This window comes from Neopsephotus bourkii, unplaced genomic scaffold (genome assembly GCF_033783945.1).
Source record: "Neopsephotus bourkii isolate Nb327-2 ecotype Australia unplaced genomic scaffold, CSIRO-AGI_Nbou_v1 NB_1542, whole genome shotgun sequence".
Classification (NCBI taxonomy): Eukaryota; Metazoa; Chordata; class Aves; order Psittaciformes; family Psittacidae; genus Neopsephotus; species Neopsephotus bourkii.
This window is the reverse complement of record NW_026902018.1, coordinates 1,097,949-1,125,547: the sequence shown is the minus strand read 5'-3', so window position 1 is coordinate 1,125,547 and position 27,599 is coordinate 1,097,949. Positions and strand designations below refer to the sequence as shown.

Genomic DNA, 27,599 nt, shown 5'->3' with positions numbered 1-27,599 from the left:
TTCACGCCACCAACCCCCGAGGCACCACAGCACCACAGACGCCTGCACCAAGAGGTGTTTATTAAAACAAACTGGAGGCTCTACAGAAGCAGCACGAAGCTGTTTAACACACACAGACCCAAACACTCCTGCTCAGGGAGGGCAACTTTCCAAGTCAGGGCTCATCTGAGAGGCTCTTGCAGAGGGACACAAGACAGGGAAAGAACAAGGGGCTTGGCAACTGTGTTGAGAAGGAAGAAGCTGTCAGGAAAAGGTCAAGTGAAGCAACAAGCAGTGCTCAGACAGATGATGGTCAGCGTAAATCCCTCAAAGATAGAGGTACTGAGCTAGCACCATCTCAATGTTGCTTCAAGAAGGAATTCAAGCAAACCATCAAACCCTAACAGACCAGGGCAGTCCATTTACACATTTTAGGGCTCTATTAACTTCCCCTCTCCCCCAAACACAGGGTTCAGCATCTGTCTCATCGAATTAGAGCAGTGGGAATAGCCCCTAAAAGGCTGGAAGACTCAAAGGGCTGGGGTTATACGAGTGGCAACGCAGCCACTTTATGCCTCTGGGCTCCACGGTTCCTATTTCTTTCTGCCTCCTCTCTCTTTGAGGGCCAGGTGGATGAGGGAGCCACTGGCCATGTTGTAATAGGCCAGAGAGTTTGAGTCCTTGATGAAGATGCCCTGAGGAGAGAAAACCAAAAAGAAACAGTCAAAAGAAGAACTCTTATTGCTGCCTTCCCCCAAAAGCCCAGAGCCAAAGCCCTCCCAGCCACGGTGAAAGGACAGGGGGTGACAGAACAATGCAGGCTTTGGAAAAACCAGGACAGATCCCAGTGTCTTGGAAGAGGGGCACTGGAGGAGGCGGGGATGCAGGAACTGACAATACACACACACAGAGTCACCATCACAAGTGAAGTTATGTGGATGCACAGAATCCCAGCCTGGTTTTGGTTGAAGGGACCTTAAAGCTCCACCAGTCCCAACCCCTGCCATGGGCAGGGACCCCTTCCACTGGAGCAGCTTGCTCCAAGCCCCTGTGTCCAACCTGGCTTTGAATGCTTCCAAGCTTCCCTTCTCATCGAGGGTTAACACATCTGCCCACAGATGAACACCCAAGCGTACAAAGTTCAGTGCTCAGGCAGCAGGTTGTGTCTGTGCATGACTGGAAACAAGACCCCCCTCGCAGTCCTGTGTCCAGCTCTGGGGCAACACCACAAGAGGAACGTGGAGCTGTTGGAGCGAGGCCAGAGGAGGCCTTCTCAGGGCTTCCAAGTTACTTGCCTCCTCCTTCCCAAGCACATACAACAGGCCCGCAAGAGGAGACTGCCACAGTAAAAGAAGGGGCTGGCTTCAGAGAAAGCCACCAAGCCCAGAGGACTCATCTGCTGCAGCAGCAACAACTCAACAGCCCATGGATGCCACCTATTCAAAGCTAGTCCTGCTGTGCAGTTCTGTATTTGAAGGTGCTGCACAGCTAGGAACATCATTCCCTCTGCTCCCTGCAGCAGTGCAGTAGGTGCATTACCAACTACTTCTGCTAAAAGTCAGTTTGTGTGTGAGAAAGCACTGCCACAATAAGCAGCATTCCAAGGGTTTCAACCCACCTCATACTGCAGCTTCTGCTTCCCAGCCGGCATCCCTGTGGCTTCGTGGATCTTCACCTTTATAACAGACACCTAGGGAGAAGCAAAGAGCTTGTTCAGGGGGTTTTCCCTGTTGTATGGGTGTACCCGCTGCTCCCCACACACACCCCCTCACAGGAGGATACAGCCTGGGGAGCATCCCAAGGTTTACAGCTCCCACCATCAGGTCAGACGCTGCTCCCCAAGGGAAGCAGCTCAGAGCACAGGGAGGAAGGGGACGTGCCTGGTCCGAGAGGGGCAGGGTGAACACCAGCACTTGGCCGTTCAGCTTCCATTCAGTCTTGTCCTGCATGTTGGGAACCTGGACTTTGACCGTGACCGGGCCCTGGAGGAAACACAGATAATGTCTCAAGGTGAGGAGGCTCCGCACTGAGATAAGCGAGTGCCAGGCACAGTGTTTGCTCCCAAGACCAGGCACTATCTTCAGCTCTCAGTAAACATAAACCTCAATGATGGGAAAAAGCCTTCACTGCTCCCAAAACAAAGCATTCAGCTGGATTTCTCTCAGGCACCACAGGCACTCACAGCCCTCCTGAAGGACTCAGGACAGCACATGCTGATGGCAGCCCTCAGGAGAAGGTTCAGTGTAACACCCAGTCCGTGTTGTTATGGAATACTCACATCACCACAATCATGCTGACACTGAGATATTGAATCTCCTTCCACCTCCAGCTCAGCAGTTCTTAAAGCCTTATTAGCACCTTTAGCTCTTCTTTGCATTACCATAAACCCTGCCCTCAAGTGCAGAAGGGCACCATCCCCACACACTGCTGGAGTGCTGTATCACTGTTCCCAGCAAGGCACACAGTTTGGGAATGCCAGCGCCTCAGGAGGTCACTCCCTCATGCACACCATGCAGTGAACTGCCTTCACATCCCTGTGGGGCTGCAGAGCCCAGGGTGTCAGCACTTGTCTGTGAGCAGCCATACACACAGGTACCTTGTTCCTGCGCAGGAACTCCTCCTCTGGGATGAGGCTGTCCTCACTCTTCAGCTTCTTCGAGACCGGCTCATCCTCCATGGGTGGAGGAGGGTGCACAGGAGGCATGGGTGCCGGGGAGGGAACCGGAGCCACGGGAGGAGCAGGAACAAAGGCTGGAAGGGGGCAGAGGGACACGACACAACGTGCGGTCAGCACTGAGACACAGCAGGCATTTCTCACACAGAAGCTCTCTGAGCAACCAGCAAGGGCTGAAAATAACCAGTAGCATGCATGGAGGAAGTTCACACAACCAACAGCAACACGCAAACTTCAAACATCAGAACTTTCATAGAGGGAAACAGGCCAGGAAGAGACAATAAGCAGCCAAAGAGCTTCCTGCAGATCCTGCAGAAGAGCAAAGGCTCTGAGCTGGGCAGACAGCAGTGCCAGCACCTCGCTTTAAAGCAGAAAAAGAAGGAAAAAGAAGGGGAAAGGGAAGAACTGCCTTTTCCATTGTGCTTTTCAACTCTGGAACACCTAATGCCATGAGGAAAGGGGCCAGGTAACAGCTCTTCCTTCCAGCTGCAGCAGCTGCTGCAAGGAGCTGCAACACCAAGCAAGGTGCTGGCAGATGTTCTTCAGCCCAGGGCCTTTGGGGTGCTTCCCCTTCCCCTTTCCCTGGGCAGGCTCCCAGGGACACAACCACCGACCAGTGACACCCAATTCACTGTCATGCTGCAGGAGGAGCTTTGAGCCCTGCAGCAGTTGCTGTGAAACAGGTCACACCAAACACCCCCAAACTCTCACTGATGGGGTTTGGGGCCTGCAGTGCCACCTACACCTCTCATCCCAGGCACCAAAGGTGCAGAATGAAGCTCAAGCCTGTGCTGGCCAGGACTGAGCTGCTGCTGAACCGGCGCACACTGAGCTTACCTGTTGGCACGATCATGGGGGGCGGGCGGGGGCTCATGATGGGGGGAGCAGAGGGGGGCATGGGCACCACGTTGATGCGTGGGGTGTGGATAATGGGTGGCATCGGGGTGGCGATGACAGATCCCGGAGGCAAACGGACCACGGACGTCATTGGGGGCCGAGGCATGACGGGGACTGCAGAAACCACAGCAGCACGCACAGGAGGGGGCATCTGCAGGGAGACAGGGTCACTTCATTAGCAGCAACACAGAATCAGAGAATGGGATGGGTTGGAAAGGACCTTAAGAACATCCAGCTCCAACCCCTGCCACAGGCAGGGACCCCTTCCACTGGAGCAGCTTGCTCCAAGCCCCTGTGTCCAACCTGGCCTTGAACACTGCCAGGGATGGGGCAGCCACAGCTTCTCTGGGCACCCTGTGCCAGCGCCTCAGCACCCTCACAGGGAAGAGCTTCTGCCTTGTAACCAGCCTGAACTTCCCCTGTTTCAGTCTGAACCCACCACCCCTTGTCCTGTCCCTACAGTCCCTAATGAAGAGTCTCTCCCCAGCATCCTTGTAGCCCCCTTCACACACTGGAAGCTGCTCTGAGGTCTCCAGCAGCTTCTCTTCTCCAGGCTGAAGAGCCCCAATGTTCTCAGCCTGGCTCCATATAGGAGGTGCTGCAGCCCCTGCTCATCCTCATGGCCTCCTCTGGACTTGCTCCAGCAGCTCCATATCCTTCTTATGTTGAGAACACCAGAAGTGCACACAGAACATGCAGGAATGCTGGGAACTGTTCCCAGTCCTGGCTAAAACAACATGGATTTCTGCAGGCCTAAGGCTTGCTGGGAACCTCAGGCCCAGGCTGCCAGTGAACAGGCTCAGGAGCCTCATTAACAAATGAGATGGTTCCTCCTTCCCTCAGCACCCTGGGTGCCACGTTCAGTCAGGCAGCAGAACCCCTGGGGCAGGGAGTCACCCCGAGCAGCTCCTACCTGCAGCTCCTTTGGTTCTGCATCCTGCCTGTTTACACCCAAGACAGGCCCCCACCCTCCCTGTGTCAGCCACGCTCTCTGCCTCCAGGACTTCACCACCCAGGCTCTTCCCCTGCCCAGCTGCTCACATCTTTCTGATGCCTCTAAGGACAAACCACTCCACCCGAGTCTTGTTTCCCATTCTGAACAGCAAGTTCAACATTCTGATGTTTCCAAATGAACCTTAAACTGCCCCTAGGCCTGTTTATAACCTGCTGTTATAACCCTTAACCTTCATCAGGACTCCCTTCTAACTCTGGCCTTTGGAAGTCCAAACACTCACTGTGGGGGGACGAGGCACAGATGTGATGGGCTGAGCACTAGCAGGGGGATTTGATGCTGATGAAGGAGGGGGTGGCTGGGGTATCTCATTGGGTTTGCTGGGCCCGATCTTCTCCTTGCTGTCATCTTCCGGCACCAGTCCCTTGGCCTTATGGATCGCTTCAATCTGCTCTTGGAGGGTGATGTTGGCCTGAGCAGCCTGTTGTGTGCGGGCCATGCTGCCCGAGTGGCCATCCCAGGTCACCTGAGAGGATAAAATACATCAGAATAAGCCTAACCCCAGCCTGTCCAGACTGCAACGTGAGCTGCAAAGACACCAAGAAAGCAGTCTGACAGCAAGAACAGAGGTTGGAAGACTTGTGTGTCTGTGAGCATATAGAATACTACAGAAACCTGCTAAAACCAAACCAACACTCATGTCCACTCTACCTTTTCCTCTGGTTTCTGGATTTCCTCTTCACCAATCTTTTTCCCAATGGCAGTCTCTTCTACACCGAAGATATCAGTACGGCGCTCTGCCAGCTGCTTCAGGCTGCTTTCAATGTCCAAACCTGCAAGGAGCAAGAGAAGTTCTTATCTCAAGTGACAAGATCAAATGTGACCAATCTTCTGCCAATGATCTTTATGGTACCTAATGGCAGTCTCTTTAGGAGATGGCAGCTGCTGCTCAGCAGCAGCCTATGCTCTTTGCTTTTAACTTCACAGAAAGGCTTTGATGTACTAAAGACAAATGTAGCCACATAATCAGCACGCTGAGGAAAGCGGAAAGCCACATTTAAGATGGGTCTTATCAGAGAGAGCTGGGGTGTGCTAAGAGTGCACAGAACTCATCCAGGAGCTAGGGTTTGCAAGCCACAGCACCCCCTGAAGCTGACCTGGGGCATAGACCTCATCATCACTCTGCTTTTCCCGGATGGAGCGGTCGCGCTGCTCCAGCCACCGAGGATCCAGGAGGCCAATCCTCATGTGCTCCTGCATTTTACTGGCAGGAATCTTCTCTCCAGTGATGGGGGAAACAAGATACTCGTCCGGAGCTGGGGCGGGTGGTAACGGCTTTGAGGCTGCAAAAGAAAAGCACAGCGTTGGAGCAGCCTGGAAACAAATGCTTCTGTGGTCAGTGAGGGAGAACTGATCCTCACCAGCCTGACTTACCTTTGGGATCGTAATCCTTCCTCACAATGACCTGGTCTGGTGTGGGAGGAAGAGGCGGCGGCATCGGGGTTTCTGGAGGAGGAGGAACCTTCTGACCTTCATCTTCGTCATCTGAGCCCTTATTTAAACCAAACCCAAAAATGACAACCAAGTTCCAGCAGTCAAATACCCACAGAGAACATTTGGGAAAGGCATAAACATCCTGTGCAGCGCTGAAGAGCTGATGCTGCAGCTGCAAAGAGACGGAGCTCCTCTGCCTCTGACACCCACAGTGGTTCCTCTGGATAAATCCCAGTTCAGCAGACCCAGAAGAGGAAGCAAGAACCCCTCAGCTTCCACATTAAAGAGCAGAGTAAGCAGGGGCTTATGGTTAACCCTGCTCTTGTTCCTTGTGACCACAGAACAGCTTAAACAGTGGGTGGAGGAAGAGTCTAAAATGAGTCATCTCTCAGCGTTCCAGACTCTGCAGAGCGTGGCCCAAAGCCCTGCTCACAGGAAAATAAAATGCACACCATGAGGTGACAGCAGCACTGCGTTTCTCTCCTGGAGAAATTATATTGTTCATGGAAACATCAAAAATAGCACATTCCAAGAGAAACGGGTTGGTTTGAAGTTCCATCAGAAAGAAATCTCATTTCCTCAAGGAACTGAGGAACTTCTTACAGTGAAAATGCACCAAGGAGCAAACAAACTTAATGGGATGAAAGTAATGGGTCTGTTGGGTAGTTACCTCATCCATATCCTGCACTTGTGTGTCTTGATCCAGCTGGGCTGGAGGCTCATCTGTTTTCTCTTGCTTTTCATCTTCCTCATCTGACTCCACCTCCATCTCCACCTCCTCACTTTCCCCAAACTTCTCATAACGCTCCTGGATCAGGATCCGAGCTCCCAGCTCTTCTGGAGTGGTGGGAGGAGGGAAATTCCCTACAATGCAAAAAACAGCTCCTGTTTCCCTATCCCACTTCACTGCTCCGTGCACAGACAAGTATGAACCTCCTGAATGAAAAGCAGTTTCTTTATGCAGCAGTGGCATCAAATATCTCCTTGGAGCCAAGGCATATAACAGGGAAAGGATGGAGCCTATCCAGACCAATATCAGCATGACACGTAAAGATGAAGGCACTTATTGGTAGAACTTAAGAAGTACTTAGGAAGAGAAGGCTCCTGAAGGGGAGACCTTAGAGCAGCTCCAGTGCCTAAAGGGGCTGCAGGAAACCTGGAGAGGGGCTTGGGACAAGGGCCTGTAGGGACAGAACAAGGGGAATGGCTTGAAACTGCCCGAGGGGAGACTGAGCTGAGCTCTTAGGCAGAAGCTCTTCCCTGTGAGGGTGCTGAGGCGCTGGCACAGGGTGCCCAGAGAAACTGTGGCTGCCCCATCCCTGGCAGTGCTCAACGCCAGGTTGGACACAGGGGCTTGGAGCAAGCTGCTCTAGTGGAAGGGGTCCCTGCCCGTGGCAGGGGTTGGGACTGAAGGAGCTTTAAGGTCCCTTCAGACGAAGCTGGGATTCCCTGACAGATGAAAATGCTGCCAGAAAGTGCAACAAGTTCTGCTGTCCTGGTGCAAGTGGCAAAGTGGACACTGGTGCAGTCCTGAACCTAGTTCAAGGAGAACATTACTGACTGCAGAGACAGCCCCAGCCCTGGTGTCTCTAGAAGGCTTTCCCCACATCTGTAAACCCCACAGCCTGCCTAAAACCAGCACTTCAGGACACAGCGCCTGCTCAAAGGGAGCAGAGCTTCACAGAGGTTACAGTGCTTCAGTACCTTGCTCACTGGGCTGAAAGTCAACTGTTTCCACCACCACAAAGTCATGCCAGTCGATCTGGGCATAAGCCACACGCTCCTTTTCCTTCTCCTCCTCTTCCTTCTTTCTCTCTCGCTCCTGGAACTTTGCCCACTCCACTCTGTAATACACCTGCACAAGCAAAGCACACACCAAATGTCAGACAAGAGACACAACACAGTCACCTCTACAGCACCTGAAGGCTTGCACTACCAACCCTTTCAGGGCTGTTACACAGGCAGTATTCCAGAGGCCTGGCACAACAAAGAACAGTTACAACCCTGTAATTCCACCTTTCCAAAGGAAAAGCCTCAGCGTGATGAAGACAGAAGTCAAAGAACAACCTGGAAAGACTCCAAGTGACTGAGGGGTCACAGTGAAGCTGTCTGAGAGTGAAACATTCTGCTCTAAAAAGTGCCATGCAGTTCCTAAGCCTCTACTGCCACCCCTGGCACCAATGGTAGCCAGTAAAGGCAACAGCAGCACCCTGTGTTCAAGTGGCTGCAGAGGAAACAGCTGTTTTATTGCCTGTGTATTTGCGTTTGCTGCCAATAAACCAGAACCACACAAAGGTGAAACACTCAAAACATCAGTGAACTGCTGCTGTGCATTTCCCAGGCATTACCTGATCAAGGACTTCCTTGGGATTTTCAGCCTCCTTCTTGAGTTTGAGGAGCAAACCTTTGGGTGGGATCAGGATCTGAAACACATGACACAGGACAGTGGGTGACAATTCTTTTTGCCAGAGCCTCCTTAAAAGCAATTATTCTCTTTCCTCACACCAGCAGATCCCTGGTGCTACATTGCAGTTATTCTACTGCAACCCCCTTATTACCTATCCCTCCTGCTTGCACTTGAAAATACTCCCTCCTGGCTTTCCAACTATGCTCTATACTTAAAAACCTTACATTTCAGTAGAGGCTGGTACATTTAAGTAACGGCCCACTGTGTTCAGCACCACACGCTGCCAACAATACGAGATATCCACTCTACTTACAGTGGAATTTAAAGGACAGACCCATAGAATCCCAGCCTGGTTTGGGTTGGATGGGAGCTTAAAGCTCATCCAGCTCCAACCCCTGCCACGGGCAGGGACCCCTTCCACTGGAGCAGCTTGCTCCAAGCCCCTGTGTCCAACCTGGCCTTGAACACTGCCAGGGATGGGGCAGCCACAGCTTCTCTGGGCACCCTGTGCCAGCGCCTCAGCACCCTCATGAATCTCCAGATGTTTCCAGTGTGGCTGCTTTGCAGCACTTCAGTAGCCTCCAGAACCCAGTACTGCTGCTGAGGGTTGAACCTGGTGGGTGAGCTGCCAGGGTACCTTGGTGTACTGCTCCACCAGCTTCGTGAAGTAGTTGAAGAGGCTGTGTTGGGGGCGAAGGAAATCAAACTGGTAGTTCCTCTGCTCCTTCTGCATCAGCTGCGTGAGGAACTGCCGCCCGTTGCGTGCCACAAACTGTGCCGTCAGCTTCACCACATCCAGGTCGAAGGCGGAGATGGAGGGGGGATCCGCAATGAACTCGAACTCTGGAGGAGGCTCTTTGGGAACCACTGTCTCCTGGATCACCTGGGCCTGCACCTGCAGAGCAGAAGGACATAGCTCAGGCACTGCCCTCAGGAAACCATCACCAAACACTTGCAGAACCCCTTTTGCTTTCAGCTGTTGCAGGAAAGCAACACCAGAGATGGTGGCAGCTGCAAGGAGGAGGAAAGCTGGTACCAGAGGGTGCATTTGGACATCTGGGTTTGGGCCTACTGTAAAAACAAGCATTGCTCCACCAGCTAACAAAGCTGGAAGCTGTCAGGACGTTGGTGCAATCCTGCAGGATGGGCAATGCCACACAGCATGACTGTTGGGTGTGCAATGCATGTGGAAGACATTCAGCCAGTGCCCTTGTTCCAGCCAGTATGGAAAAGGCACAGCTAGGCAAGACTAGCAACACCCTGCATCCCACACTTTAAGGGGAAGTTGATCCCTCTGGCAGGAAAAAAGGAAATGTTTCTACAAGACAAACCCAAACTGAACTCCAAGACTCTAAAGACTCGCCTATGGCAGGAGTCCTAAACCCATCCAATCTGAGTGATCACTGGTGTAGGTACCATGTCAATCAACACACATTTGTCATTAAGAAGGACCAAGTAGGACAATAAATCGGTTCTTTCCCACCCAACTTTGAGTTCAAAGCAACTGAGGGATGCCCATCTGCAGCAAACCAGGTCCCAGACACTGAATGCCAAGGGATCACTGCTGGCTTTCTACAGACGTGTAACCAGCTTCTTGTGCTCCAGACCTCCTGCTTCACATCAAGGCTGTGGGCCACCAGGGAGAAGCCAAGTTCTGTGCCCGAGTGAAAGGGACACTTACCTTCTGTGGCAGCTGCTGCTGGGCAGTCTGCTGCTGCTGCATCACCTTGGGAATAGCAGCCGAGGGCTCCTGGGCTTTGCCCTCTTTGAACTCACTGACTTTGTGCCGGTAGTAGGCATGGTAGGGATCGTTGGGGTTCAGGAAATTGAACTTGGGGTTGTTTATCTCATTCTGGCGAATTCGAGCTTCAAACTCTGGCCCATTTCTGGGGAGGAAACAGAGGAATTGTTCAGGTGAACAGGCATCAACTCCTGGGTAAAGGTCTGCTTCTTTTACAGTAAGATGCGTTGATGCATCAGCCCCTCACAGTGCAATTTCCTCTCCCCCATGGAAGGAGTTCACCTCTCAGTAACTCACACCCAACAGCTCCGCACACACGAGCTAAAGGCACTTGTCCTGATTTAGTCTGGACACTTCACAGTGCATGTTTCTTCAGACAGTTCAAAACCCGGCAGTGTTCCACAAGCCCATCTGGCCACAGACAAACAAAAGGCCATTTAATGGATTGACAGCTTATGGGATGCAGTTTACAAGTCACTTCCTGACCGATCTGCTCTAGTCACGAGCTTTTGGAACCAGTTTCACTTCCAGAAAGTTCATATAAGGAAAAAAATAGGTAAGGAGCAGCCTGTGCATGACAGGGTTGCATTCACAGAGCCCTAAGCTGAGGTACCATCCATTCCTCTCATTCACGTATCTGGGGGCACTTGAGCCAGAGCATGTTTCTCTTCACGTCCTCTGGTTACCTCCAAGTCTTGTTTGGACACTCCACCCCTTCCAGAAGAGGACATCTCCACAATACCAAAGGATAAACAGCCCCTTCCATATCCTCACAGAAAGCCAACGCTCCCTGGCAGCACTCAGAGCTCAGTTACACAATAAGTGCTTTTGTCCAGAGCAGCAGCAAGTAACTCCCTTAAACCCAGAGTGACAAGTGGCCCTTTTCAGTGAGGTGACAGCACAGCGTGTGGCTGCTGGAGCCATGGAGGTTAATACTGAGCCAGCTGAGGGGTGGCACCTCCTGTGGTACCCACATGCTGCAGGAGGACCAGGATCGAACCGCCCAAGACTTCATGCAGTGATAAGACAGAAATCAGATCACAGAGCTGCTGCGAGGGCTGGAGCAGCTCTGCTCTGGAGCCAGGCTGAGAGAGCTGGGCTGGGGCAGCCTGGAGAAGAGAAGGCTCCTGAAGGGGAGACCTTAGAGCAGCTCCAGTGCCTAAAGGGGCTGCAGGAAAGCTGGAGAGGGGCTTGGGACAAGGGCCTGTAGGGACAGGCCAAGGGGAATGGCTTGAACCTGCCCGAGGGGAGACTGAGCTGAGCTCTTAGGCAGAAGCTCTTCCCTGTGAGGGTGCTGAGGCGCTGGCACAGGGTGCCCAGAGAAGCTGTGGCTGCCCCATCCCTGGCAGTGTTCAAGGCCAGGTTGGACACAGGGGCTTGGAGCAAGCTGCTCCAGTGGAAGGGGTCCCTGCCCATGGCAGGGGTTGGAGCTGGATGATCTTAAGGTCCCTTCAACCCAAACCAGGCTGGGATTCTAGGAATGATGCCAGTCAGCAAATGGAAGAAGCCCACATGAGTCAAATTTATCCAGCTCTTAAGACTCCTCCCTACATTTCAGATCCGCTCCCACCCACCACTCTGCTGGTACCCACACATCACAGGAGATCCTGTCCTAGGGGAGGATCAGACGCTCTCTGGAGGAGCCTCTCTCCCCCTGGCTCTCAGGCAGGGTGAGATGGGGCTCATGGAGCTGAACACAAACAGGGGTGGGATTTAACCCGGGGCTCACCACACAAGTGAGGAGCCTTGTTACAGGACTGGGACCTCCTTCAGCTTCCAGAGCTGCGCAGCCATTAGCACCAAAGAGGAAAAGCAGGAAAATCCCTGGGAACTGTGAGCCAACAGCAGTGTCCAGTACCTGGCTACGAAGCTGGCAGTCTTGTCCACAATATTCCTGACTTCTGGAGGAGGGTAAATAATTCCAACCACAGGCTTGGCTGGGGCTGCTTCCTCTTTCGGCTCCTCTTCTGGCTGTAAGAAAAACCAATAAACACACATTTATCTGGTGCTCTGCACAGGAGCTGGCACAGAGCTGAGTCTTGGATTTAGTATGGGATAACGCTGGTAACACACTGGTGCCTCCCAGCTCCAGCAACGAGCCAAAGGGAAGAGCAGTGCCACAGGAAAATACCTTTGTGGTGCTTGCAATCAGTGAGGATGCTAAATTCAGACAACCTCAAACCAAAAAACCTGTGCAATCAAAGCTGAAAACAAGAGAAGGAACTTCAAATCCTAGCGAGCAATGTGTGTGTACCAGCACCAGGGGCTGAAATGAGCCTGGAGCACTGGAATCCCTATTGCCAGGTGGTTGATCTCCATTGCTTCCCAACTTCACTGGGAATAACAATTCTAACACAGCTTAACTGGCAGAAGAGAGACTGAGATGAGACGTTAGGAGGTTCTTTCCTGTTCTGCATCCCCTGCTCAGGGAACGCCAGGTCAGAATGAGGTGCTCCAAGCAAACAGCTCCCGAGGCCACTGCCCTCCTTAGCTCCCAGATCCCGGAGCTCTTCCCAACACAAGGCTCTGGTTTAACAATCCCATCCCACAGACTCCCCTCGGCTGCTCAGGGTGGGTGACAACGTCCAGGGCACCGCAGGGGGCTTGGGAGGAAGCTCAGGCCCCTCCATGCAACCAAAGCAAGCGCTCCCAGTGCTCCTCCTATCCCAGCTTTGACCCCACATAGCTTTAGGAATGCCAAGCAAAGAGCACTCCATGGGGGAATAACTGAGCACTGTGTACAGGCCGGGGAGCCTGGAATGTTCCCAAAGGCCTGGGGGACCACAAGAAACTAGAACCTGAATGATCAACCCTCATTAAACCAAACAGAGCTTTCCATCCCAGGGCAGCTGCATCAAAAGCTGGTTCATAGAGAACAGCTCTGCAGGGCATTGCTCCCAGGGTAATTCCATGAGGATCCAAATGACGATCCCAGAGTCCTCCCTGCAGATGGCTCTGTCCTCCTGCAGAGCAGCAGCTCTTTGCAGGACACTGATGTTCCTCCCCCTTCCTCACCAAGCCACTTCCCCAGGAAAAGCTGTTACAAGAGAGCAGGTCTATGGGAAACGTTTGTACCCTTAACAGGGAAGTGTTCACGTCCCAATCAAGCCTCCGGCTCTGCACAATCCCCATGGCTCCAAGGCAGAACGAGTCAAATACAACCTTAACCGAGAGTGCAGGGTGAAACGTGCCATAAGGAGCTGCAGTTCTCATCCCCACTTGCTCTGAACACCACCTTGAGGAGCAGGGTAAGGTAGCACCACGCTGGGAGCTGTTTTCACTGCAGCACCACGCTGAGCTGCCCGTGGGCGCAGGGAACCCGCTGGGTTTTATATGGAGGAGCCATGGTGTTCCTCGTGTGCCTTAGGATCTGCCACCGGCTCGGGTCCCTGCACTGGCGCTGACGCTATGGTGTCAAACCCGGCCAGAGCAGCAGCCCCTGCCCATGGGAGCTGAGCTCCCACTGTGGGAAGGCCGGGAAAGTCCTCCTGCTGCAGGGAACGGGGCCGAGACAGAGGAGAGCGGGGCCAGGCCGTGAATCACAGCGGGGCGGGGGGGGTGCGAGCCCTTCGGACACTCTTCCCGCTCCCACAGCTCACGACAGACCCGCAACCACCGCCTGGGGCCGCAGGGGGGCCTCGGGCCTACCCCGCAACCAACCACAGGCGGGTCCGTGCAGGAACCCCGAGCAGCCCCGGTACGAACCGCCCGCCTCCCCGCCCCGCTCCGCTCCCAGCGCGGCCTGTCCCGTACCCCCCCCCCCTCAATCCCCCCCCCTCGCTGCTCGCACCGGTTTGCTGTCGGCGGGCGGCGCTGGCTGCGCGGGCGCCATGGCCTGCACGGGTCCCGCGGGCATGGCGCTGCGCTGGGGCGGTGGGAGCTCCCGCTGCGGGGCCGCTCCGAGGGGACAAACGGAAACGGGACCAGCGGCACCGACCGCGGCGGGCGAAATGGCGGCCGGGTGCTGCGCCTCGCTGCGCCTGCGCGCCGGAAGTGACGATAGGGTCCAAGCGCGGCCTAACGGGGAGTGTAAGGTAACGGTAGGAAGCGCAGTGCGCATGCGTGATAGGAGAGGAACCCTAACGGCCGTGCGGGGGGCGTGGCCTATTTTGAGGGTGTGGTCTGCAGTGGAGGCGTGGTCTGAACCGGGTGGTTGCTGTGGGGGCGTGGCCTGAACGGGGGGCATGGCTTGTGATTGGGTGGTCTGCACCGGGGGGTCGTGGTCTGCGGGGAGCCTGACCTGTGATTGGTTAGACTGCACGGAGGCGTGGTCTGTAGGGGCTCTGATCTCCGTTGCCATAACAGCGGCCGGCGCCTGTGCCGGTCGTCTACAGGCCTCGGTCCGGCCCTAGGATCCCCCGTCCCGGTTCCCCGGAGCCCCCCAGCCCCCGGGCCCGCTGTGTCGCTCCTGCCCCTGGAGGCTGTCCCTGCCCGGCCCGGTGCCCGTGCCGCCCAGCATGGCGCACCTCCTGGGCCACCCGGGCTGCATGGAGAGCCTGCGGGCCGACCTGCGGGACGTGCAGGCCGCCATCGCCGACGTGTCCTCCCGGGCCGGCGCCGTGCGAGTCCCCTCCTGGAAGTTCCCGGATCAGGTGTCCTGTGAGCTGGACGTGGCGGCGCTGCTGGAGCGGTACCGGTACAGCCCCGGCGACCCCGAGGTCAGCCAGCATGGCCACGTGATGCTGCTGGAGCTGCTCATCGACAGGTACCGCCCGCAGTGTCCCCCGGCGGGGTGTCCAGGCTGCCCGAGGGCTCTGCGGCTCTGCTGAGGGATGAGCAGTGTGCTGACACCGCATGGCCTCATGCTCCACAGCTCTACTGTTAAACCCCAGCTCCTTGACTTACACAGAGCTCAAATGCTGCCTGTAAAGGAGCAGTGGGAGCACGGGCACTGCTCTGTGCAGGGCACTGGGTGGATAGGGGCGGGCTCCTTAAATTGCCCCCTGAAACCTTGGAATCCCCTTGGATACATGTGGATCTCCAGGCCAGGGGGGCAAAAGCACTGTTTGCAATGAGGGTGAAGTAAATGCGGCTGCGTTTCACCAGGGGAGCCCTTCCTGCAGAGCTCTTGGGTTGGATATTGGCAGCATGGGTGATGGATTACACGTGGATGTGTATCATATGGATATCATAGCTGGGGAGAGCTGAACTGCAGGCTGACAGCTGCAGGAGGGGCTTGGGACAAGGGCCTGTAGGGACAGGCCAAGGGGAATGGCTTGAACCTGCCCGAGGGGAGACTGAGCTGAGCTCTTAGGCAGAAGCTCTTCCCTGTGAGGGTGCTGAGGCGCTGGCACAGGGTGCCCAGAGAAGCTGTGGCTGCCCCATCCCTGGCAGTGCTCAAGGCCAGGTTGGACACAGGGGCTTGGAGCAAGCTGCTCCAGTGGAAGGGGTCCCTGCCTGTGGCAGGGGTTGGAGCTGGAGGAGCTTGAAGGTCCCTTCCAACCCAAACTGGGCTGAGGTTCTGCCAAGCTCCCCTTATCCAGGGCATGGGGGCAGTGCAACCTCCTGCACCCTTTCAGGCCCCTTTCCCCGTTGCTCTCAGCTGTGCTCTGTTGCTGTCCCAGGCTGCTGCTGCTGCTCCAGACCTTCACAGGTTATGCAGAGGAGCTGCTGAGCGACCGAGCAGTGCCACCGGCGCGGGCCCTGGCCCCTGGCATGTCTGCAGGGCTGACCGTGAGGAGGTACTGGTGCTGCATGCTCAAACTGGGAGCCTTCTACCAGCAGCTTCTGGCCGAGGTAGGACATGTGGGGGCCCTGACACCCCCAAGCTGAGTGCAGCGTCACAGAAATGGCTCTTGCATTGCCCTCCATGACTGGGACTGCTCTGAGGTCCTCTGGGATGCCTGTGAGCACTGAGCCATGCTCACATCTGTCCCACACCGTCCCCTCCCTCCTCTAACCACCAAACCAGGATTCTGCTCATGGAAAAGCCTCACAGTCCTTCCTCTGGCATGGCCAGAGGTGTGACAGATGGGCCACTCTCAAGAAGGGGAGCAGGTTTCATTGCTGAGCTCCCTGCTGTGACACCACAGCTCTGCCAAGGCTGGGAAGATGCCTGGCAGCTGGGGAAATGTAATCCCCCTATTCCCCCTCATCCTGGATCCGGGGAGAGGGAAGTAAATTCATTTTGCCCGTTATCCACGTGCTTTGGTTGTGATGGAGCACTGCAGGCAGTGAACACGAGTGCTTGGTGCTGTCCTCCTGCAGGCTCCTCACTGCCCCTTGGCTGCACCAGTGCCCTCTCCCCACAGTTCACTCCTCTGTGCCTGGGCTCTGACAGATCACCTCCAGCCAACACGGTTTGATCTGAGCCCTGTCTTTGTTCTGTGCTCTCTCCACCAGAAGAAGGCTTCCAGGAAGAAGAGCCCTGTACTGCCCTCCAGTCCCCGGGCTGGGACCCCTGAGAAGGAGCCCTCGAAACACTGCCTGCCCAATGTTCTGGAGCCAAGATCATCCCGAAACATTGCCCCATCCACTTCCCTGTGCCTGCCATCCGGTGTGCTCACACCAGCCAGTGGTGCCTCGGGCAGTTCCCCGCCCAGGGCTGCCAACAGCGTCCCCATGCAGCCACCTGGGACAACCCCAGGACCCTGTGCCACCTGCACCAGCGTCCAGGGCTGCCTCCATGAGGTGGGCAAAGCCATCACCAGCATCTGCCAGAGCCAGAACATTCCCTCGGCCCTCAGCAGGTTCCAGGAGGTGGTGGGGGACACGGCAGGGAGAAGGACCCTCTCTGCCACGGATGTGAGCTACTGGGCCTCCGAGCAGAGCAAGGACCTGTCCCGGATCAGCAAACACCTCCAGATGCTGCTGCAGCAGGTCCAGCCGCTGCGGGCTGAGCTGCACGAGTCGGAGAAGCAGAAGGAGAAGCTGCAGAGGCAGGTTGAGGACATGGCCTGGCTGCTGCAGGTAGAGAAGGACACCCATGTGCAGCAGCAGCAGGAGGCTCAGCAGAGCCTGGAAGCAAAGAACAAAGAGCATTTAGAGGCTGTAGGGAGGCTGGAGCGGGCCAAGGATGACCTACAGAGAGGTACAGAGGTGTTCCCAGTGTCCCCTGCTTGGTCTGAGGGGTCTGAGCTGTTTCGTTGCTGAAGGCTTGTGCTGCTTTAGGAGCGGCTCTGCTGGAGGAGCAAGTCTCCACCCTGAAGGAGGAGCTGGCTGGGAAGCAGGCAGCCCTGCAGGAGCTGGGTAAGGACCCCAGGGGCACACAGCTCATGTATCCCACCCCCTGCCAGGGCCTGTGGAGGCTCTGGGTCCCTGAGGACACCTTGTCCTGGAGCTTCTCCCACCCAGCCTGCACCAAAGGGTGTAGAATCCCAGCCTGGGTTGGGTTGGAGGGACCTCAAAGCTCCTCCAGCTCCAACCCCTGCCACGGGCAGGGACCCCTTCCACTGGAGCAGCTTGCTCCAAGCCCCTGTGTCCTGAACACTGCCAGGGATGGGGCACTGACCCATCTTTGGCTAGCGAAGGTGCTGTGTGTCCCCAGAGACCGCCAAGGCCACCCTGCTGGAGGAGATGAGCACAATGGTGGCCAAGAGCCAGGTGCTGGCGCTGGAGGAGAAGGTGCAGCTGCTCAGCAGGCAGCAGGAGAGCCTGGGCCAGGAGCTGAGCACCACCACCATACAGCTGCAGAAGGAGAAGGCCAAAGTGGAGAGCATGGAGAGGCACCAGGAGGTACCAGTCCAGCTCCCCCTTGCCCTGGCAGGGGGCTGAGCTCCTGGGTGCTGTTGCCCAGCACGGTGTGGGTGCAGCAGCAGCCCTGGAGCAGGCTCCTGCCCCTGCAGTCCCTGCAGGCCAAGCAGAGGACGCTGCTGCAGCAGTTCGACAGCCTGGACCAGGAGCGGGAGGAGCTGCAGCTCAGCCTGGGGGAGGCCGAGGAGGACAAGGCCCGGCTGCAGGAGCAGCTCCAGGAGAGCCAGAAGCAGCTCCAGGAGACCCAGAAGCAGCTCCAAGAGAGCCGGGAGCAGCTCCAGGAGACCCAGAAGCAGCTCCAGGAGAGCCAGGAGCAGCACAGGCAGCAGCAGGTCAGTGCTGGCACCCAGAACCCCCGGGGGCTGCCCTGGGGACCCCTGTGCCTTGAGAGGGTGGCCAGAGCCATCCCCTGCCCCGTCCCGCATCCATGGGCACAGCTTTCCCAGCAGGATGAGTGTGGGACAGGGGATGACACAAGGGCCGTCTCCTCCCAGAGATCCCTCAGCCTTCATGCAGGGAAGTCTCCACTGGGTTTCTCCATGGCCAAGGAGCAGAGGAAGGTGGCTCCTGGGGCTGCTCCCATGTCTCCAGCATCCCTGCTCCTGATGTGCACTGTTCTTCATGGCTGGTGCTGCTGCTTCCAGCTCACACAGGGACCTTCCAGCTAAATCCCTGCCCACTTCCCACCATCATAGAATCATAGAATAGTTAGGGTTGGAAAGGACCTTAAGATCATCAAGTTCCAACCCCCCTGCCATGGGCAGGGACACCTCACACTAAACCATATCACCCAAGGCCTCGTCCAACCTGGCCTTGAACACTGCCAGGGATGGAGCATTCACAACCTCCCTGGGCAACCCATTCCAGTGCCTCACCACCCTCACAGGAAAGAATTTCCTCCTTATATCCAATGTAAACTTCCCCTGTTTAAGTTTTAACCCATTACCCCTTGTCCTACCACTACAGTCCCTAATGAAGAGTCCATCCCCAGCATCCCTATAGGCCCCCTTCAGATACTGGAAGGCTGCTCTGAGGTCCCCACGCAGCCTTCTCTTCTCCAGGCTGAACAGCCCCAACTTTCTCAGCCTATCTTCATATGGCAGACGCTCCAGTCCCCTGATCATGGGGCATCCTTACCACCTAAGGAAAGGAGGATGCTTTCCCTGGGGATCCAAGGGCTCCCCCAGGACTCCCCCGTGCTGCACCATCCTGTGGCTCAGGAGAGCTCTCTGCAAACCTCAGCATCTCTTTTGTACCCCCCAGGAGCTGCTGGACGCGCTGCAGCAGGAGAAGCTGGGCCTGGAACGGGCTGTCTCGGAGCTGCAGGAGAACGTGGCCAAGCTGCAGGAGCGGGAGCGCCTCCTGGTCTTCTTCCCTGAGCTCCACGTCCCCACTGAGGCACAGTTTGAGAGTAAGGGAGCAGGCTCCTGCCCTCAGCCTGTGCCCAGGCTCACAGGGGATCGGGATTATCTGCACAACACCCTCTGTGCCATTCACAGCCAAGCAGGGCTCAGCCCTGAGCTGTGCTAAGCCCATCTTAACACGCTTCCCAGCACAGGAACTGCTGATCCCACCTCCAGGCTGGCACATAAAGCTGGGCCAGGGCTTGAGTTGAGCCGTGCTGGTGCTCAGGGGGAGGGAGAGCTGCAGCCTGAGCCCGGGCTCACAGCACAAGAATGCTGTGCTTTGGTTGCAGGCACCGGGAGCTGGACCGAGGACATGAGGAGGCAGCTCGAGGCCAACAGCATCCGGATCGGGGTGCTGGAGCAGGAGAACGCACGGCTCAGCGCTGCGCTGGGCAAGGTGAAGGAGGCTGCCCAGGAGGGAGTGCTGAAGGTGAGGATGCACCAGCCAGCATGAACTGGTGCCATGAGGAGAGGGTGTGAAGCCCAGCACCACCCCATGGGCCACGGCACTGTCCCCATCCGCTGGGGACTGCCCATGCAGGAAAAGCTCTGGGTAGCAAAAGACCAGTCCCAGAAACCCAGCCTGGGTTGGGTTGGAAGGGACCTTAAGGCTCATCCAGCTCCAACCCCTGCCACGGGCAGGGACCCCTTCCACTGGAGCAGCTTGCTCCAAGCCCCTGTGTCCAACCTGGCCTTGAGCACTGCCAGGGATGGGGCAGCCACAGCTTCTCTGGGCACCCTGTGCCAGCGCCTCAGCACCCTCACAGGGAAGAGCTTCTGCCTAAGAGCTCAGCTCAGTCTCCCTGCAGGAGCTCCATGTCCCTCCTCTCCATCAGCCCCACTGCACCTGAACATGGTGGGGAAGTTTCACCCCTTCTCTTCCCTTCCGCAGCTCATCCCGCAGAGCCAGCTGTGGTCCCAGCTCAGCCAGGACAGCAGGGACACTGTCAGGCAGGACAAGGGGTGAGTAGGACCCCAGAGGAAGGAACTGGGGACCTTCCCTTCTTCTTCCTCCTCTCTAACCGCTCCCACTACCCACAGGCCACCGAGCAGCCGGGACAGCGCAGGGACACAGGGACGCACAGGAACAAAGCTTCACACAGGGACACTGGGATGCACAGGAACAAAGCTTCACACAGGGACACTGGGATGCACAGGAACAAAGCTTCACACAGGGACACTGGGATGCACAGGCAACAAGAGGCAGCGAACACCCAGCAGACAGAGGGCAAAGCCACCCTGGGCAGAACCCATGGGCAAGGCCGGATGCTGTCCCTTGCCTGTGGCTGAGGGCCTGGTGCTGAGCCCCATTGAGCCCCAAGGCAGAGCCCGTCCCCTGTCCTCTCCCCACACTGGTGGCCACCACCATTGAATAAATGCTTCTGAGACTCACACAGAAGTGAAGCGCTCAGCACCCATCCCCTGCCCTGCCCAAGGGACACTGCCTCATCCTGGGGCCCCTTCCCTTGGGAAACCCACTCCTGGCCCATGCTCTTGTGCCTCCACTGGGGCTGGCCAAGCTGCTTGGAAGAGGAAGGCTGGGGGTGAGAGGAGGCTGAGCCCCATAGCCCATGGAAGCAGCTCTCCCCGTGCTGCCGGCACCCACCAGCACCCAGAGGGGCCGGGAGCAGCCCTGGGAGGGCATCAGGAACCTGGTGAGCTCAACACAACACACAGCATCCTGTCCTCAGTTCCTGTTTAATAGAGACCAGTGAGTGCCAGCCCCTGCGGCACAGCCGGGTCCGGTGACACAGGCCCCACGAGGGGTCCCTGCAGCCACTCTGTGCCCTCCCTCATAATAAGTTAGTATAAATAAAGCATTGGGCCTGCCCTCGGTGGTGAGGCCCCAGCAGAGCTGGCGCCCCGCAGAGCTGGCACCCAGCACCCCACCATGCAGGGGCCACCCCACCGCAGGCACCCGTGAATAGAAAACAAAAAGACACCTAGAAAAGTGACTATGAGCAGGGAGAGCACAGCCCAGCCTCTGCACCCTCCCACCCTGCTGCACCCATGGGTGCCCCTATTCCCTTCCCAATGCCCCACCCTCCCCACACTGGACCCCCCCCCATAGCCCTCTACTCGTGTTCATTTGGGACAGCCCCCCCGGATCCTCCTTTGGGGTGTGATGGGCGCTGAACCCGTGCCAGCAGTGAGGACTGCTGCCCGAGCACCCCCTGCCCTTCCCCACAGCACCCATGGGTCCGTCTCTGGAGCACAGCCACCAGGCAGCTAGCTCTCCGGGCAGCAGTTCCCTGCAAGGTAGGAGGATGGAGGGGATGGTACGGGAAGCCAGGGGGGCTCTGGTTCCCCCCCCCAGCCCTCACCCCCGTGGTGGCGGTGGGCTCTCACCCAGGATGTTGCGCTTGCAGAGGGGGCAGGTCTGCTGCAGCAGGAGCCAGGGGTCCACGCAGTCCCGGTGGAACTCATGGCAGCACGGCAGCACCCGCAGCCACTGTGGGGAGGGATGGGGACATGAGCGGATCTAGGCCCCAGTAAGCAGGGGCAGCCTCAGCACCAGGAGCACAGGCAGCCCCAGTGCGGGCTCCAGGCTCCCAGTGCCCACCTGGCTCTTGTGGAACTGGTCCAAGCACACGGCACAGCTATCGATCTCGCAGGCGCGGCTCCGCAGCGCTCTACCGGGGTGGTAGCGCCGTGTTTTCAGCGCCGAGAGCCGCCGGTGGATGAGCTGCTTCAGGTCCAGCTGCGGGGACAGCAGAGGGTCAGAGCCGGGCACACATCACCCCGGGGAGGAGCAGAGCGTGGAGACATCCCCAACCTCAGCATCCCGCTCCGACGGGTCCTGCCGCGACTGCCGCTGGGCCTGCACGATCACACCGGTGCAGAGGAGCAGGGCGATGAGCAGGATGGTGTTCCAGAGCTGCTGCAGGTACTTCTGTAGGGTCAGCACCAGGGAGCAAAACATGGAATCATGGAATGGTTTGGCTTGGAAGGGACCTTAAAGCTCCTCCAGCTCCAACCCCTGCCACGGGCAGGGACCCCTTCCACTGGAGCAGCTTGCTCCAAGCCCCTGTGTCCAACCTGGCCTTGAGCACTGCCAGGGATGGGGCAGCCACAGCTTCTCTGGGCACCCTGTGCCAGCGCCTCAGCACCCTCACAGGGAAGAGCTTCTGCCTAAGAGCTCAGCTCAGTCTCCCCTCGGGCAGGTTCAAGCCATTCCCCTTGGCCTGTCCCTACAGGCCCTTGTCCCAAGCCCCTCTCCAGCTTTCCTGCAGCCCCTTTAGGCACTGGAGCTGCTCTAAGGTCTCCCCTTCAGGAGCCTTCTCTTCTCCAGGCTGCCCCAGCCCAGCTCTCTCAGCCTGGCTCCAGAGCAGAGCTGCTCCAGCCCTCGCAGCATCCCCATGGCCTCCTCTGCACTCGCTCCAACAGCTCCAGGTTCCTCTTGTGCTGCTGCCCCAGAGCTGGATCAGGGCTGCAGGGGGGGTCTCCCCAGAGCACAGCAGAGGGGCAGGATCCCCTCCCTGAGCTGCTGCTCACGCTCTGGGGGTGCAGCCCAGCACACCGCGGGTTCCCTCCAATCCCATCCCCACCATTGCCGCTGCCGCACACCAGTAACCGGTTACAGGAGGAGCCCTCCCCAGTGCCGGAGCCATACCTGGACCTGTGAGCTGGTCTCCCCGGTGCAGATGACCCCCTGCCACTCCCCGTAGAGGCCCCCTCGGGAGAGGCCGCAGGTTGACCACAGCGTGAGGGTCACTCCCTGCAAGGCAGGAGATGGCATTGCTGGTGCTGGGTGCATGGAGGGGAGGAGGAGCCCATCGGTGGGGGAAGTCCCTGCCCTCCCACTGGGATAGAGGAGGAGGAGGAAGGCAGACCAACATACCAGGTTCTCCAGCAGCACCGCCTGGTATGTGATCTTGGCTGTCGCCCGGAGCCCCCTGTGAGCAAAAGGCAGGAAGAGTCAATCCCATGGGCACAGCAGGATCCCACTGCAGCACCCCAGCACTGGGAGCATCTCCCCCCCATTCCCAGAGACATGGTGGACACAGGGAACAGAGGAACACCCAGGGGACTGCCCCTGCCCAGTCCTGAGCGACCCCACACAACCTCTTCCCCCCAGTGCCCTGCCTCAGTTTCCCCCCATGACACCACAGCAGCAATCCGCACTGACCACGTGCAGGAAGGACCGAGGGGTCCCATCACTGCAGTGGTGGGGACAAACACAGCACTAGGGGTGCTGGTAACCTGCCATGTGGGCTCTGCACTGCTCCAGCTCTCCCCCAGCCCATGTGCTGTGTATGGGGACCCCCGTGCAGCCCGGCCAGGCAAGGGGGGCAGGACCCAGCCCCACAGCCCCAGCCATACCGCAGCAGCGCTCCCAGCAGCCTGGTGACGTTGTCCGAGGACTGGATCACGATCACGGGCTTGGCAAGGAGCTGGGACAGGTCCAGCTGCAAGCAGAGGGGGAAGCAAGAGCCGTGAGCAGGGCATGAGGCCGGGGCTGGGGCTGCAGGAGGGACGCCCCTACCTCCCGGATGGCGTTCTGGTTCAGCGCCAGGATGAGCAGGGCCGATGCCCCCAGCACCAGGGCTCGCTTCATCTGTGGGGACAGGAGAGGGGATCAGGGCAGCACAGGCAGGACGGGCAGCAGCATCCCCCTGCAGGCAGCACCCAGCGCCTCCCTGCCCTGGGGAAGCATCACAAGGGACCCACGAGAGGCCCACACGGGACCCTGCAGACCCCGGCGCTGCCCCGTGCGCTCGCACCTTGCTGACGACGGCGGTGGTGAAGGACTCCTCACGGGCAACGCGGGGCAGCTCCGCCGGCTCCTCGCCCACCGGCACCACCCCGATCCAGCTGCCGGCAGCACCCAGCTCGGGCTCCGCATCCCCCACCTGCAGCAGGGAGCACGGCACCAGCCCCTGGCACCAGCATGGCACCGCCGGGGCAGCGGCTGCGGTGGTACAGGGGGCAGCAGGACCTGTCCCCAGCTCACCCCCAGTGCCCACTGCACACACAACCCCCCAGTGCCCACTGCACCCACAGACCCCAGTGCCCACTGCACGCACAGACCCCAGTGCCCCCTGCACACACAGACCCCAGTGCCCACTGCACACACAGACCCCAGTGCCCACTGCACACACAGACCCCAGTGCCCACTGCACACACAGACCCCAGTGCCCACTGCACACACAGACCCCAGTGCCCCCTGCACACACAGACCCCCCGTGCCCACTGCACACACACCCCAGTGCCCACTGCACCACACAGCCCAGTGCCCACTGCACACACAGCCCCCAGTGCCCACTGCACACACAACCCCCCAGTGCCCACTGCACACACAGACCCCAGTGCCCACTGCACACACAGCCCCCAGTGCCCCCTGCACACACAGACCCCAGTGCCCACTGCACACACAGACCCCAGTGCCCACTGCACACACAGACCCCAGTGCCCACTGCACACACAGACCCCAGGCCCCCTGCACACACAGACCCGTGCCCTGCACACACAGCCCCCAGTGCCCACTGCACACACAGACCCCAGTGCCCACTGCACACACAGACCCCAGTGCCCACTGCACACACAGCTCCCAGTGCCCACTGCACACACAGCCCCCAGTGCCCACTGCACACACAGACCCCAGTGCCCACTGCACACACAGCCCCCAGTGCCCACTGCACACACAGCTCCCAGTGCTCACTGCACACACAGACCCCAGTGCCCACTGCACACACAGTCCCCAGCGCCCACTGCAGACACAGACTCCAGTGCCCACTGCACACACAGACCCCAGTGCCCCCTGCACACACAGACCCCAGTGCCCACTGCACACACAGCCCCCAGTGCCCACTGCACACACAGACCCCAGTGCCCACTGCACACACAGACCCCAGTGCCCACTGCACACACAGCCCCCAGTGCCCACTGCACACACAGACCCCAGTGCCCACTGCACACACAGACCCCAGTGCCCACTGCACACACAGACCCCAGTGCCCACTGCACACACAGCCCCCAGTGCCCCCTGCACACACAGACCCCAGTGCCCCCTGCACACACAGACCCCAGTGCCCACTGCACACACAGACCCCAGTGCCCACTGCACACACAGCCCCCAGTGCCCACTGCACACACAGACCCCAGTGCCCCCTGCACACACAGCCCCCAGTGCCCACTGCACACACAGACCCCAGTGCCCCCTGCACACACAGACCCCAGTGCCCACTGCACACACAGACCCCAGTGCCCACTGCACACACAGACCCCAGCGCCCACTGCACACACACAGCCCCCAGCGCCCAGTGCACACACAGCTCCCAGTGCCCCCTGCACACACAGACCCCAGTGCCCCTGCACACACAGACCCCAGTGCCCCCTGCACACACAGCCCCCAGTGCCCACTGCACACACAGACCCCAGTGCCCACTGCACACACAGACCCCAGTGCCCACTGCACACACAGACCCAGTGCCCACTGCACACACAGACCCCAGTGCCCCCTGCACACGCAGCCCCCAGTGCCCACTGCACACACAGACCCCAGTGCCCACTGCACACACAGACCCCAGTGCCCACTGCACACACAGACCCCAGTGCCCCCTGCACACGCAGCCCCCAGTGCCCACTGCACACACAGACCCCAGTGCCCACTGCACACACAGACCCCAGTGCCCACTGCACACACACAGCCCCCAGTGCCCACTACACACACAGACCCCAGTGCCCCGTGCATACACAGACCCCAGTGCCCACTGCACACACAGACCCCAGTGCCCACTGCACACACAGACCCCAGTGCCCCCTGCACACACAGACCCCAGTGCCCACTGCACACGCAGCCTCCAGTGCCCACTGCACACACAGACCCCAGTGCCCCCTGCACACGCAGCCCCCAGTGCCCACTGCACACACAGACCCCAGTGCCCACTGCACACACAGACCCCCAGGGCCCCCTGCACACACAGACCCCAGTGCCCACTGCACACGCAGCCCCCAGTGCCCCCTGCACACACAGACCCCAGTGCCCACTGCACACACAGACCCCAGTGCCCACTGCACACACAGACCCCAGTGCCCCCTGCACACACAGCCCCCAGTGCCCACTGCACACACAGACCCCAGTGCCCACTGCACACACAGACCCCAGTGCCCACTGCACACACAGACCCCCAGTGCCCACTGCACACACAGACCCCAGTGCCCACTGCACACACAGACCCCAGTGGCCCCTGCACACACAGCCCCCCACATCTCACTGCCCCCCACATTCCTTCCGCAGTGATCTAAGTGCCCCCAGTGCCCCCAGCCCTCCCGGTGCCCGGTTCCCCGGTGCCCCATTCCCTGCTGGCCGGTTCTCTGCCCCCCGGTCCCGGTCTCCCCGGTGCTCACCAGCAGCAGCCGCCCGCGGATCTCCTCCTGCTCCTCCTCGTCCCGCGGCCCGGCCCGGCCGCCCCCCGCTCCCAGCACGGCACCGCGCAGCGTGTAGGAGCCTCCGGGCCCCGCGGCCGCGCTGCCGGCGCCATCCCCCGGGCCTGAGCCCGGCCCCGGCCCGGTCACCGCCACCTCCACCCGAGCGGCGGGCGCAGGCCCCGGCCCGGCCCGGCACAGCGCCAGCAGCGGCGCCAGCAGCGCGGCCCGCACCGCCGCCATCGCAGTGCCGCGCACCGCCCCGCAGCGCCCCCTGCCGCCGCGGAGGACCGCCGGGGCCCAGCGCCGCTGGGGGGCGCCCGAGAGCGAGAGCAGGCGTGGGGACGGGGCCGGGATAAGGGAACAGGGATAGGGATAGGGATAAAAAGCACCGGGAGGGATAGGAACAGGGATAAAAAGGACCGGGATGGCAGGGATAAAAGGGACCGATCTGAGTACTGGGGTAAAAGGGACCAGGATAAAGGAATGGGGTAGGGGCAGGAACAGAGGATGGGGACCGGGAGAGGGAAAAGGACATGGACAGGAATATGGATTGGGTCAGGCACCAGGACTGGAAAGTGCCCCATCCCTAACTGGGACCGGGACAGACAGGGGGAGAGGGACAGGGAATGGGATGGGCCCCAGGAGAGGGACAGGGGCAGGGATGGTGCCACGCTGGGGGATGTGGCCCCCATGTCCCCACAGCCCCGCTTCCCTGTGGGGCCCATGAGGACACATGGGGACACATAAGGACACACGTGCACAGGGACACATTAGGACATGCGTGCAAGGGACACGCACAGCCCCACACACATGTGGGGCACCCCAAGCCCTGGCCTGGGCTCACCCCAACACCCGAGTACCCCAAACCCCCCCTGACACCCGTCCACTGTCCCTGTGCCAGCAGTGCCAGCAGTGCCGCCGCAGTGGCCCCACTGCAGCCACGTGTGCCCGGCACATGTGCCGGAACAGGATTCCTGGGGGATTAT

At 58.9% G+C, this 27,599-nt stretch overlaps 3 protein-coding genes across 5 annotated transcripts; 1 reads left to right on the top strand and 2 right to left on the bottom strand.

The window, feature by feature from the left end:
• Positions 1–41: 41 nt before the first annotated feature.
• Positions 42–14,016, bottom strand: SF3A1 (splicing factor 3a subunit 1). Its single transcript, XM_061370479.1, has 16 exons — positions 13,935–14,016; positions 12,003–12,115; positions 10,085–10,289; positions 9,041–9,298; positions 8,345–8,419; positions 7,701–7,851; positions 6,667–6,860; positions 5,937–6,054; positions 5,660–5,845; positions 5,214–5,335; positions 4,786–5,028; positions 3,491–3,701; positions 2,576–2,730; positions 1,860–1,961; positions 1,598–1,669; positions 42–674 (listed from the first exon to the last, which is right to left on the bottom strand). The coding sequence occupies exons 1-16, from the start codon at positions 13,998–14,000 to the stop codon at positions 573–575; spliced, it is 2,373 nt and encodes a 790-aa protein (XP_061226463.1). The 5' UTR covers positions 14,001–14,016; the 3' UTR covers positions 42–572.
• A 570-nt stretch (positions 14,017–14,586) lies between these two features.
• Positions 14,587–20,641, top strand: CCDC157 (coiled-coil domain containing 157). 2 transcript variants are annotated; one of them, XM_061370478.1, is made up of 12 exons: positions 14,587–14,849; positions 15,709–15,880; positions 16,490–17,174; positions 17,255–17,332; positions 17,631–17,818; positions 17,929–18,065; positions 18,144–18,168; positions 19,100–19,247; positions 19,533–19,672; positions 20,135–20,205; positions 20,284–20,334; positions 20,425–20,641. In XM_061370478.1, the coding sequence occupies exons 1-12, from the start codon at positions 14,602–14,604 to the stop codon at positions 20,612–20,614; spliced, it is 2,133 nt and encodes a 710-aa protein (XP_061226462.1). In that variant the 5' UTR covers positions 14,587–14,601; the 3' UTR covers positions 20,615–20,641. The 2 variants fall into 2 exon arrangements, with proteins under 2 accessions (XP_061226462.1, XP_061226461.1); XM_061370477.1 differs by lacking the exons at positions 15,709–15,880; positions 16,490–17,174; positions 17,255–17,332; ... (6 more) ...; positions 20,284–20,334; positions 20,425–20,641 and adding an exon at positions 15,191–15,312.
• Positions 20,642–21,320: 679 nt separating this feature from the next.
• On the bottom strand, positions 21,321–26,853 carry RNF215 (ring finger protein 215). Of its 2 annotated transcripts, XM_061370409.1 has the most exons (10): positions 26,593–26,853; positions 23,967–24,095; positions 23,729–23,800; positions 23,566–23,651; positions 23,084–23,138; positions 22,856–22,960; positions 22,019–22,135; positions 21,806–21,943; positions 21,592–21,694; positions 21,321–21,494 (listed from the first exon to the last, which is right to left on the bottom strand). In XM_061370409.1, exons 1-10 carry the CDS (start codon positions 26,851–26,853, stop codon positions 21,472–21,474), a joined length of 1,089 nt encoding a protein of 362 aa, XP_061226393.1. In that variant the 3' UTR covers positions 21,321–21,471. The 2 variants fall into 2 exon arrangements, with proteins under 2 accessions (XP_061226393.1, XP_061226392.1); XM_061370408.1 differs by lacking the exon at positions 21,321–21,494 and having other exon boundaries at positions 21,563–21,694.
• Between the last annotated feature and the right edge of the window lie 746 nt (positions 26,854–27,599).